Source organism: Nannobrachium achirus (genome assembly GCF_963921795.1).
Source record: "Nannobrachium achirus genome assembly, chromosome: 5".
Lineage (NCBI taxonomy): Eukaryota > Metazoa > Chordata > Actinopteri > Myctophiformes > Myctophidae > Nannobrachium > Nannobrachium achirus.
The window spans coordinates 16190680-16202296 of record NC_137814.1 but is presented as its reverse complement, the minus strand read 5'-3'; the positions used below and the strand labels follow the sequence as shown (position 1 = coordinate 16202296).

At 43.5% G+C, this 11617-nt stretch overlaps 1 protein-coding gene across 1 annotated transcript in view; it reads right to left on the bottom strand.

Moving 5' to 3' along the window:
* Window positions 1-274: 274 nt before the first annotated feature.
* brinp2 (bone morphogenetic protein/retinoic acid inducible neural-specific 2) overlaps window positions 275-11617 on the bottom strand; it is a gene marked incomplete at both ends in the record, with an annotated part of 142807 nt that continues 131464 nt past the window's right edge. The window contains 2 exons of the mRNA XM_080725575.1: window positions 275-1102; window positions 1853-2159. Coding sequence (XP_080581701.1) covers window positions 275-1102; window positions 1853-2159 — 1135 coding nt within the window. The remainder of the gene's footprint in view (window positions 1103-1852; window positions 2160-11617) is intronic.

The following is an 11617-nucleotide window of genomic DNA, read 5'->3' as shown; positions in this document are numbered from 1 at the left end:
CACCCGAAAAAAAAGCAACAACAGAAAAAAAGAAGTTAAGACTGACCACAAACTGGAAAAACCAATCGTTAAGACCATTACAAAGCTCAACTATCCAGTATCTTGTGGATGAAGACCTATTGATCCAGACTTGTGGGATTAAAACTGCATTAATCCAAACTTTTCGGGATCCCCCGTCCAACTCCCTGAATCGGCAGCAACCAACTCTGCTTTCCACTGTACTTATGGCATCCTCCTCCCCTCCCAATGCCTGTGCAGTACGTAGCAAGTTAAGCTAGCTGCACAACTGGGCCAGCTCGGGTTCAGGCGTGGCGTTAGGCAGCTTGGAGTTAAACATCTGCAAGGAGTCCTTGATGCGCACCACCTCGCCGGCCGAGAGCTTGAGGCGGTGGCGCAGCAGGCACGAGAACAGGTCGAGCGGCTGCGGCGCCGGCGGGGACAGCCGGTTGACCCGGTCCCTCATCTCCAGGAGCATCAGGAAGGCTGCGTCCTGCGTGCCCTGCGTGTACGGGTAGTCCAGCTGCAGGATCAGGTCCTTGATGCCCTCGGGGTCAAAGTGCAGGCTGTAGCCGAAGACCTTGAGCGTGTTGATCTTCATGTAGCCCAGGTTGGACGTCTGGTCGTCCAGGTCCAGCGGCTCGTAGAAGAGCGTCTCGTTGACCGCGGGGTCGTCGGTGACGATGCGGCTCCGCAGGTAGATGTGCACCGTCTCGAAGAAGGACTTAAACTTGTTGCCCAGCGTCAGCGTCCAGTTCCAGCACTGGGACGTGACGGCGGCGCCGCCGTCCAATCGAGTTCTCTCCCAGTCGGTGAAGTCGGGCTGGTTGGCGGGCATGAACCAGCTCTCCGAGTGGCTGCCGCCGAAAGGGTTGACGTAGATGGCCGGCACGGGCTCCAAGGTGGAGTTCTTGGTGGAGCAGATCTGGAAGGAGATGCCCATGAGCATGTGGATGAGATTGGACTTGTTCTTGTTGCTCTTCAGCGTCAGCAGCATCCTCTTCCTCCAGGCGGGGTTGAACCAGCTGCCCAGGCGCACGTCGTTGCTGATGTAGATGGCATGGACCTCTATCCTGCTGTCCAGGCGCTGGAGCAGATACCTGACCTGCGGAGTGGACAACACACTGTCAGACTGACTTAAACACACACACACACACACACACACACACACACACACACACACACACACACACACACACACACACACACACACACACACACACACACACACACACACACGCACGTGCATGTGCACGTGCACACACATGAGCACACATGCACCAGGGGTCATCAAAATGTCCATAGGACATGGACAAATGTGTCCGCGGGAAAGACTTGGTCTTGTTGGTGGCAAATATTAGATTTTCTTTTTTACACACAAATTATGTTCTTATTTTCATCATAAGATTCTTTTTTTTTTTTTAGAATATGTATGACACTTATTTATTACAATGAATTGAACTAGCGGCTGAAACACATTCAAAAAGGCACGCACATCCGAGGCTGTATAGGCTGGGTGCTGGACTAGAAACAGTATACAAATAAGAAAAGGAAAAAAAATAGTCCTCACACGAAATTGCTGCTCCCAAAGATAAAGTTTACACCGAGTAAACTATATCTTTGGGAGCAGCAATTTGTTGTGAGGACTCTTTTTTTCTTATTTGCAAACTTATTTGCTCCAACACTATGGCACATTAGGAATCCACTACTAGTGCTAGTGGTTCTCAACAAAAGGACCCTCTCTGAGAGTGATGTACAAATGGAAACAAATGGACCTGTACAGGTACGTAAGGGAACATTTGTTATCTGGTAATATTACTAGGATGGCAGGTTGAGAACGGACAGACGGACAGACCTCGGCGTCAGACATGTCCAGGTCCAGGTTCAGGTAGTGGTCCAGGGAGGCGGCGATGCTGGGCCGGCACACGCCCAGATGGAGGAGGTTGCCGTGGTGGCAGCTGCCGCAGCGGGTCACGTTGTCGGCGGCGCAGGTGGCGCAGGAGGTGGAGGAGGTGCCCACGGCGCAGGGCACCACCCCCTGGCAGGAGGGCTGCTCCACGGGGCAGGTGCAGCTCTGCGCCTCCTCCGAGAAGGAGCCCAGCACGCCGTGCTCATTGCAGTAGAGCAGAGACTGGGCCTTGTGGAGCCAGAACCTGACAGGCCTGGGGGAGAGAAAAAAAACACACATATATATATTGCCGTTGTCGGGTGAAAACCTTGTATGTCCGAAACCGTTCGTTTTGTGTTTATCATTTTAAAAATGATCTAAACTAGTGAAAAAAGCCGATCCACAGGCACACAACGCCTTGCACCGCGAGGCGTTGTGTGCTTGTAGATCTGCTGTTTTCACTAGTCCTGTGTGACAGTCTTGTGTGATGAAGCAGGGCTTTGCTTTACGAGGAGATACAAGGTTTCTGCCCGACAGTGACGATATACTGGCATTAAATTGAAATCCTACAGTATAAATCCTATGGGAGAAAAAGTTACTCTGTAGAATCTATATTAAGTAGGATGCATAGTGAGTCATCTGTTCACTTCACATTTAAGTAATTTAGTTACTGTATCTATTATTTTTCTATCTAAATTTTAGTCAGTTATATGGCTTGGGATGTATGCTTGCTTTAATGGATCGTGTGCAGAGCCTGCATGCTCAGCTCTGGAAAAAGGAAGGGGGATAGAACATAAGAAATTATGTAAAAGAGAGAAGTAATTACTGTGATATAATATCAAGATAATATCAAGATTGATTCTGGCAGGGCTAAAGTTCCTGTGAGACTCCACAGTGGTGCCAGTCCTCCATGCAGGGGTGTCACAAGGGGGGGAAAAGTGGAAATGAGTTACTAGGGCCCAAGGTGGAGGGGCCTTAATTATTTTAGCTATTGAAAAATATCAGATATACAAGCTCACAGTGCGGCACCGAGTGCCGCGCTGCGAGCTTGTATATCTGATATTTTTGAAAAGTCATGAAAATATCTGCAAATCTTTGAATATAGGTATTTTTTAAGCTAACATTTGACTCAAATTTTGCTTCTGGGGGTCCCTGGAACTAAATATTTTGAGATGGGGGGGTCCGTGGCCAAATACATATCATTTTGGGGGTCCTTCACATGAAAAGGTTTGAGCACCCGATTTTTCAAAAATAGCAGATCTACAAGCTCGCAGCGCGGCACTTGGTGCCGCGCTGTGAGCTTGTATGCTATTTTTTCAATAGTTAAAGCACAAAATAATGCGTAATAATGCATGGGTTAAACCACCTCCTATGAAGAACATTCATGGGGGGCCCACAGTGAACCCAGGGCCCAGAATTGGGCCCCATGGTGGATCCAGTTTGGACCAGCGTTCAAACTAACAGTTGGCAGCGTTTGCAGCAGGAAGCACAACAATCACATATTCCTTTGGGGGTCATTGGCATGAAAATGTGTGAAAATGACTGTTTTAAACAACATTTAAGCCCAAATAAGCGACTACAGTGCACCTTAGCCCTAAAAAAAAAAATGCAATCCGCAACTACTAATGTGCCATATTTCAAAACGTCACACGTTCTGCCATTGGCAAGACAGTAGATTTTCAGTGGATTGGCAGAACATTGGGCATGTTTGCAATTTCTATTTGTATGACCTTCTCTGACCTCAATCTCAAATGTAGACCTGTGGAGATGCATGAAACAGGAGCAAGTTACCACACAAATCAAAGCTAGAAAGTGGGGATGGATCGGACATACACTTAGAAAGACAAGCCCTAGACTACAATCCTCAAGGCAAGAGGAAGCCAGGTAGACCAAAATCCAACTGGAGGCGGTCCACGCTTGATGAACTGTCCAAGACAGGGACCTCCTGGCAAGAAGCAAAAACCATTGCACAGGAGGAGAGTGAGGTGGAGATCCATGGTGGACTCCCTATGCTCCCAAGGGGGCCAAGAGTCTCTGACCTCGAAGTTTAAATCTACCTATGAAGGTGTATTTTGCTTTTCGATGGGAATGGAGTGGTTTCTTGCCATTTGCGAGTTTCTGCAAAAATTGATTGATTGATTGATTGAAGACTTTATTAGAAGTTTGCATAGGAAAAGGTACAGTTTTATGACGGTACAGTTCACTGGTACAAGGTCTACTAAAAGGAGATCCATGAAAAGACTAAGCTTATTTCCATAGGAAACCATTTAAGTATCTCATATAACATTGAATGACAGTCGAATAGAACATAGTACTACTACTATGCAGTAGATATGTAAAGAAAAGAAAAATGAGAGAACAAAAAAAAGAGTCTAAACAGTAAGTAAGTATATACAAAGAAGGGGCAGGGGAGGGTAGGGTTGGGCTAGGTTAGTTTTTTTTTTACCAGTTGCGAACGGCTGCTGCCTGTAAGTGGTTTTTCAGGGCAATTTTAAAGGATGCTAGTGATCCACACTCCTTTATGGCCTTCGGTAAGGCTTTCCACATTTTGGTGGTATAGCAGAAAAAAGAGTTTGACCCTTTGTTGGTTTTGACGCTCCATTCACCATTCACACGCTCCATTCTCCATAAAAATTAGTAAGGCAAAACAGGGAATGAAACCTGTGGAAAAAATGCATTTGCAGGACATTTTCAGGAAAAGAGCAGTAAATACTAAAGAGTTAAAACGTCAATACCAATATTTACAAGCGACTTTACAGAAAAACAAGCCCAAATTAGTTTATAATGGCAACACTTCCAATGACTCCTACTTGCCGGGGCGGTGCCTGTCGGTTTGTGGATGTTTAACAGCGAAAAAGTAGGGTGTTTCTCCACACTCGCTGTGTCTTCCCGGGGGGGGCTCCTCACTGGCAGGGGTCAGCAGACCACACACAAATGTGAAGGGAATTTGGCAATTGGCAAAATTAATAAATTGGAAGGAAAAAAAAGTGGGGGAAGAAATTATTGCCAACTATAGAGTTGTAATAAAAAGATTGATTTTGGCAGGGGTAACACTTCATGTTAAATGCCATTTTGCTAATGTTTGCCGTGATATATAGTTGTACACCACTTGGCTTTCGGAGACTAAATCTGGCAGTCCTGGAGCTGTGAGGAAAGATGGTACGGTCGTTGTTTGATTTGGACATAAGTCGTTTGGAATGAAATATTATTGGACTGGGCGCGACTCAACAACGATCTGGCTGAATGTCGCTGAAGCAGATTTCTAAGAATAGCGGTGTGGACCAGTGTTGAATTCCTCGTCTAAAACTATGAAAAACTATTTAACCATTTATTGCAACACATGGGATACAATTAAACTTTTAAAGTGTTAAGCGGTTCGCAGATGTTCCCAGAATTTTTTTAAATGCATGCCCGCTATGCAAAATCAGGGATACAATAGTAATACAATAGCAATACATGGCATAATAGCTTGAATCAGCAAACATAAATCACTATTTGAGCTCATGCCAGACTATGATCAAAAGGTGGAGGAGGCAGCAAGCAGAAATATAGAGAAAGCAAGCATATTTAATGGAGCCTCCCTTATTGAGCGTGAGCTCTAAGTGGATTATGACAGTGTGATGTAATGACCAGCAGATCTGTGAATGAGGATTAGGAAAGGAGCTGACTGACAGCTGATTACAGCTGGGCGGGCGAGACTCTTGTGTCCTACATAAACTAAAGCTATGCTTCATAATGACTAAAGATTAATTGATTTCTGCAAGTGCCCTTTCCTGCAAATGTCCTGACTGAGACTAAACTGACTCCATACCTGTAGCATTTCTGCAACTTTCAATAGTTTCAAACCCATTATCGTAAAAAGAAAAAAAAAAGAAAATGAACTTTTAATGAGAACATGCACACCACTAAGGGGTCCCAGCCATTTTCTTTTCTGCCCCCATCGTCCAATACAGTACACCAAGCATCACTGCATCTTGATAAAATCGAAACACCTCTGAAAATGATGAGACTGTCGTTGCGGCAAATGTTTGTTTTGTTTTTTATTGCTGATAATTACAGTAGGTGCATTACAAGAAAACAGAGCAGCACACATCCTTAAACCTAACGCTTGTTCTCTCCCTGGAATATCCAGCAAAATGTCCTTCATTTAGTGCAAATCAATTCCTCAATAAGCGTGACTGCTTTCCCTTTGACCAGCAAACCCCACGGTGCTCACACACAGCAGAGGGAGGAAAGGGGAGGGGACAGAAGGAAAGCATAATAGGACAGCAGAGATGTTTTTGCTTTTTCTTTTTTAATTTAACATAATCCCATTCATAGCGAGTGACTCTGGCTGCATGATTGATGCTGCGCGGGGGCTTATCGGCCTACTTACAGACGCCTTACAGAGGACAGGAGCAAAGCCCTTCACACGCCTGCTGCTTTTGGTTTCCGCGTATCAGACATGTGTCTCTGCTGACAGCTGCATGATGACAAGCTTTCTTAACCCACATGTCGTCGTTGTCGGGTGAAAACCTTGTATGTCAATTTTTCTTTTAAAAAATTATTTAAACTAGTGAAAACAGACAATCTACAAGCACGATCTACAAGCATGTGGTTGTAGATCTGCTGTTTTCACTACTTTTGTGCGACGGCCTTGTACGATGAAGCAGGGCTTTGCTTTGCGAAAGAACATACAAATTTGAAACTTGGAGATACAAGGTTTCCACACGACAACGACGATGCACTGTGTGCTTGGACTTACACATGGTTTTTAGATTCGGTTTTTCAAACAGTGACAGTTCTCAGATCTTTGTGCCGGGAACGAAAATGCATGAAATCTGACTTTCTTTCTTTTTTTCCTCCGCTCATTAAAGGCAGTTTCTTTCGAAAAGATTTAATCTATGCTATGAGCGCATATAAAGCTGTGGTACGCCTATTGCCAGTGGAGATGCATGTACCACTTATGCACCAGTGTCACATTATTAGAATCTAATGACATAAGCTTTTATATTCCAATTATAATCACTCTCAAGTATAAGGGCTGTTAGCTCTTTGACCAGTAGCTCCTCACATATCGTCGTTGTCGGGTGGTATGTCCAAAACCGTTGGACATGTGTTTATCATTTTAAAAATTTAAACTAGTGAAAACAGCCGACCTACAAGCACACAAACGCCTCGCACCGCGAGGCGTTGTGTGCTTGTAGATCGGCTGTTTTCACTGCTTTTGTGTGACGGCTTTGTATGATGAAGCAGGGCTTTACCTTGTGAAAAAATGTACAAATTTGAAACTTGGAGATGCGAGGTTTCTGCCCGACAGTGACGATATTTATTCCCAACGCATCTTGAATGTCTGCACTGGAGTCTGATGATCCTTGCTCCCTCAGCCCTAAGCCATGACAGTCTGTTATGTCTGTCAATTTACTGCTAACAGAAGTGTATGTGACATCTAAATAACAGTGATTTCTTCCCTCGGTGCAGCCAGGGGTATCGAGAGAAAAATCCAGGTCAGGAAGTCTGGCGGCCAGTCAACCAACGCATTATTAATCAAGTTAGTGCTACGTCTCAAGGCAAATAAACCATATCATTGCATATCAAAAGCATTGCTTTTCAGAAAACTAAAAAAATAAAGAAAAAATAACCATGGGTGGATCCAATGTAGTTAATATTGTAGTCACAAGTTCCTGTTTAAACTTTTCATTTGTTCAATTTAACCCCACAGTCAGACGTAACCATTTTTATTTTCCCTTTTTTTCATTTTTTAAATATTCGTAACCCACTTTTTTCACCCGGTGTCAATTGTCTATGTAATCCTGGGTGCTACACTCCCTCTGCAAACCTGGGGAGAGCAACTGACTGACCTCATGATTCCTTCTATGCATGAGGAGTCCAAGCTGATTCTTTTCACCTGACAGGGGCACCGGCTGGATGTGTTATTCCAACCAGTTCCTTTCCCCTCCATCAGGCGTCCTGGCTGGCCAGGGGGAGGCATTATAGAGACCAGGATTACTGCATATTTTTTTGAGGATATCTACCCTTTTTACTTTTACTTTAAAGAAAGATGCAATAATAACAAATATGTACAGCTAGATACCTCATTCGTCGTTGCAGTTCATTGGAATGACTGGTAAAAAAAAGGACAGGCGGAAGTCCAATCACAGCGTGTCTTTTCCGGGACTTCAATTCAATTCAAAGAAGCTTTATTGGCATGAGCCTCTGGGAAAAAGTGAGTCCTGCCTCTGATTGGCCTACCCTACTGTGCTTCAGAATTCTGTAAGCTTGCCTTAAAAAATGCCTATATATTTTTTTACCAACGCCCCAGAGCCGGAGGAGGCTTCTACCTTTCTATGTCTATGCACTAAGGGCACCGCCATCTTCTGGCTAGAATAATGAATTCACTGCCTTCAATGGACAGCTCCCCACAATGTAAGGGTGAAGGGGAATGAGGAAGCAGATGAGATGGCAAAGAAGGCATTAGTGAAGGGGTCAATAGAAATGCAGGTTAGTATTAGTAAAGCAGAGGTAAGGTGGGATAATGAGGAGAAAGGAAGTGGACAAAGAAGAAAGGAAATTATATTGACAAGATTAGGGCATAGTTGACTAAATAAAACATTGAAAATTATAGGGAAGCATCCGACTGGGTTATGTGGGGTATGTCAGGAAGAGGAGTCAGTGGAACATGTTCTAATGGATTGTAGAAGGCATAGGACAGGAGGGAGATGATGAGGAATCAGCTGAGGGAATTGGGGGTACAGGAATTTACACTAATTTTAGGGTATTGTTAGAGTTTTTAAGGGAAACAGAGTTTATGATAGGATATAGAATATAGAATAGAATATGTGTGTATGAGTGAGTGAATGTGAATAGGAATTAGGTGTCGATCCACACACCGGATCGTAAGGTGGTGGTAATGCACCATAAAATTGGTTGCCAACAGCCGTAAAACAACAAGAAGAAGAAGACAGCCCTTCAAAGAAAAAAAATGTATTTATTTGTTCATGACTTTGAAACCATTTTTTTTTTAAATACTTAAACATTTATTTAAATCATTCTAATTTGTCTGGATGGTTCACAACATTATTCTGTGGTCTAATAAAATGTGAATACATTATACTCCTTATACACCTACTTCCTGTTTATAGGCCTACTTCCTTATTTACAAGAAGCCTCAAAGAAGGAGAAGACACCATAAGTCACGCCCACACCACGGTCCATGCGCCATGACACTTTGGGTGGCGGAACTTGCAACGGAAGCTCGATGAATAACATTGGCGTCTATGAGCTTCGGCTGGGACAGCTCATGAACAAAAAATAATTCTGAACGATTGAGACCTTTGTTGTATAATCGCTCCAGGAATATAAAAGAAGACATATCACAGGTATTTTTACAATCACTTGCTTTTCGATGTGCACAATACATAATGTTATTGAGGCAGCTAAACAGCGGCGGCGGCTGTTTCTGTCTCGGAGCTATCGCGAGATTTGGATTCCAGACAGGGAATGGTGGAGAGTCTCGCGATACTATCTAGTTCAGAAACGTAAATTGTGCTCTTTAGATGCCTCTATAATGTTATGCAGTGTACTCACCGAAAAGCAACACAGCACAAAAAAATGTTTTCTTTTATATTCCTGAGCTGAGTGTTTTATAAAGGTCTCTATCGTTCAGAATAATTCTTTGTTCATGAGCTGCCCCAGCCGGCGCTCATATACTCCAATGTTATTCACCGAACCTCCGGTGCCAGTTTTGCCATCAAGAGTGTCATGGCGGATGGCCATGGAGCCTAAAATGACGTCGGTGTCCATTCCTTCTTTGATCTTCCTTGCTTATAGGCCAAGTACTGTCCAGGCTACACCTGGCTTCAGTTTGATGCAGAGATGCAAAGCAATTTTCTTTCATTTCGGACATGTTATGGACCGAAGGCGACAAAAGGTAAGAAATGGAACTCTAACTTTTCTATGCTGGGTTTGCTTATAGTTATAGGTATTGGATTAGACATGTTTCAACTAAGGCAGCACATATTGACAAAATAAACACAGGTTTTACCATTGATAGCCTACTAATAAACCAGAGCAGTTGGAAAGTTGGAACCACAGGCCCATTTGGTTCCATTTGTACACTCAGAGAGTTACAGACCTGTAAATGCTGTGGGCTGACATAGCGTTACAAACAGTTGTGTGTTTGTTTTGGCACAGGCTGGCTAGTGCCTTTTGGTTATAACCTCTACATTTAATAGAAATGCTGATGTATTGTCTAAGCATTATAGACAACATTCTGTGTTTTAGTTGAACACAGTGTGGCACTGTAGGCTACCTGTTGTGTAGCCGCAAATTGCAATACTAGATTTTATTTTAATCGGATGAATCTAGGGTTGCAATACCTCCCATAGGCAGCCAATGCATCAAAACAGTTTTTTGGCTGCCTATGGGAGGTATTGCAACCCTAGATTCATCAGATTAAAAAAAAAAAAAAAAAAAAATCTAGTGTTGCAATTTGCGGCTACCTGTTGTGTTGTGTCTATTATTAGTAATGCAGAGTGTGTGTCTATTGGTATGCAGTCAGGGCCGCTGATGGGGGGGGGGGGGGGGGGGGGGGGGGGCGGCAAAGGGTACTGTTGTCCCCCCTCCCGGAAAGGGGGGGCCCAGCGGTGGGGGGGCCCCCGTTGAAGGGACTCGGGAGCAGTCTAGTTTCTGTAGGAAAGATTTGAGTGACTGTGATAGAACTTTCTTCCAAGGTAAGATTAAGACATCATGCTTTATATAAACCCTATTATATTAAGCCTAAACGGTTCTTCTGCCGTGTAGAACTGATTTTAACAGTTTTTTTTACTTTAAAAAGGAATCATTTCCTGTGAAAAATCCATATTTTTCGGCCCGCGCTGTGCGTGGGCGAAAAACGTGGAGTCTTTGATCTTGACACCCCTCCCAAAAATCTGTACGACGGGCCTGAAGCAGTGTGTGTTGTTACTTTGTGTCTGAGTTGTATGATTAACAATGTATTCCAAAACAGGCCTGGTTTGTTGTTTGTTGTATGAGGGGAAAAAAAGTCCAAAGCAAAACTCAGAACATTTAGCTTGTATAAAAGGGTCTACGTATTCCTTATTGTGAGCATCTTTATGTCTTTATGTGCCCAGCTTGTGTGTGTGATGTTGCCCCTGCAACTTGACACTTCCCCGAAGAGTGGCTAAATCAAGAATTAAACCTTGTGTTTTATTGTCATTCAGCTATATAGTGTGGCAATTGTAGTCCTACAGCGGCCATGTTTTGGGTGATGCAGATTCAACTGCTCTCTTTGGATACAATTTGCATTCTGACTATTATGGGGATGAGAGCATAGGATAAGTCAACAACAACAAAGAGAATTGCACATGTGACTTATTTTTGCTCATGTGATACATACTAAATACATTTCAATGTGTCCTTCTCTTCAAGTACACTGTTATCGTTATTGGGAAATAAAAGGGTCTGCAGCCAAGCTAAAGCCTGATCTTTATAGCGACACTGGAAATATGTCTGCATACAAGTTTTAAAAGTAACTTGAATTTTAACTACCCCTTGCTTGTAGAGTCAGTGTAAAGCATTTTGGGATGCATACATATGTTATCTACAAAATCTCTCAGGGCCCCACTTGCTGCAGCTGCACCCGAGATCATATTGATTACCATTTTTTAATTTACTCTCACGAGGAAGCCTTTCCCATTTCATTCCAACTCTGTTACCTCTCTCATTATATAGTAAAGACAGTGATACATGGTA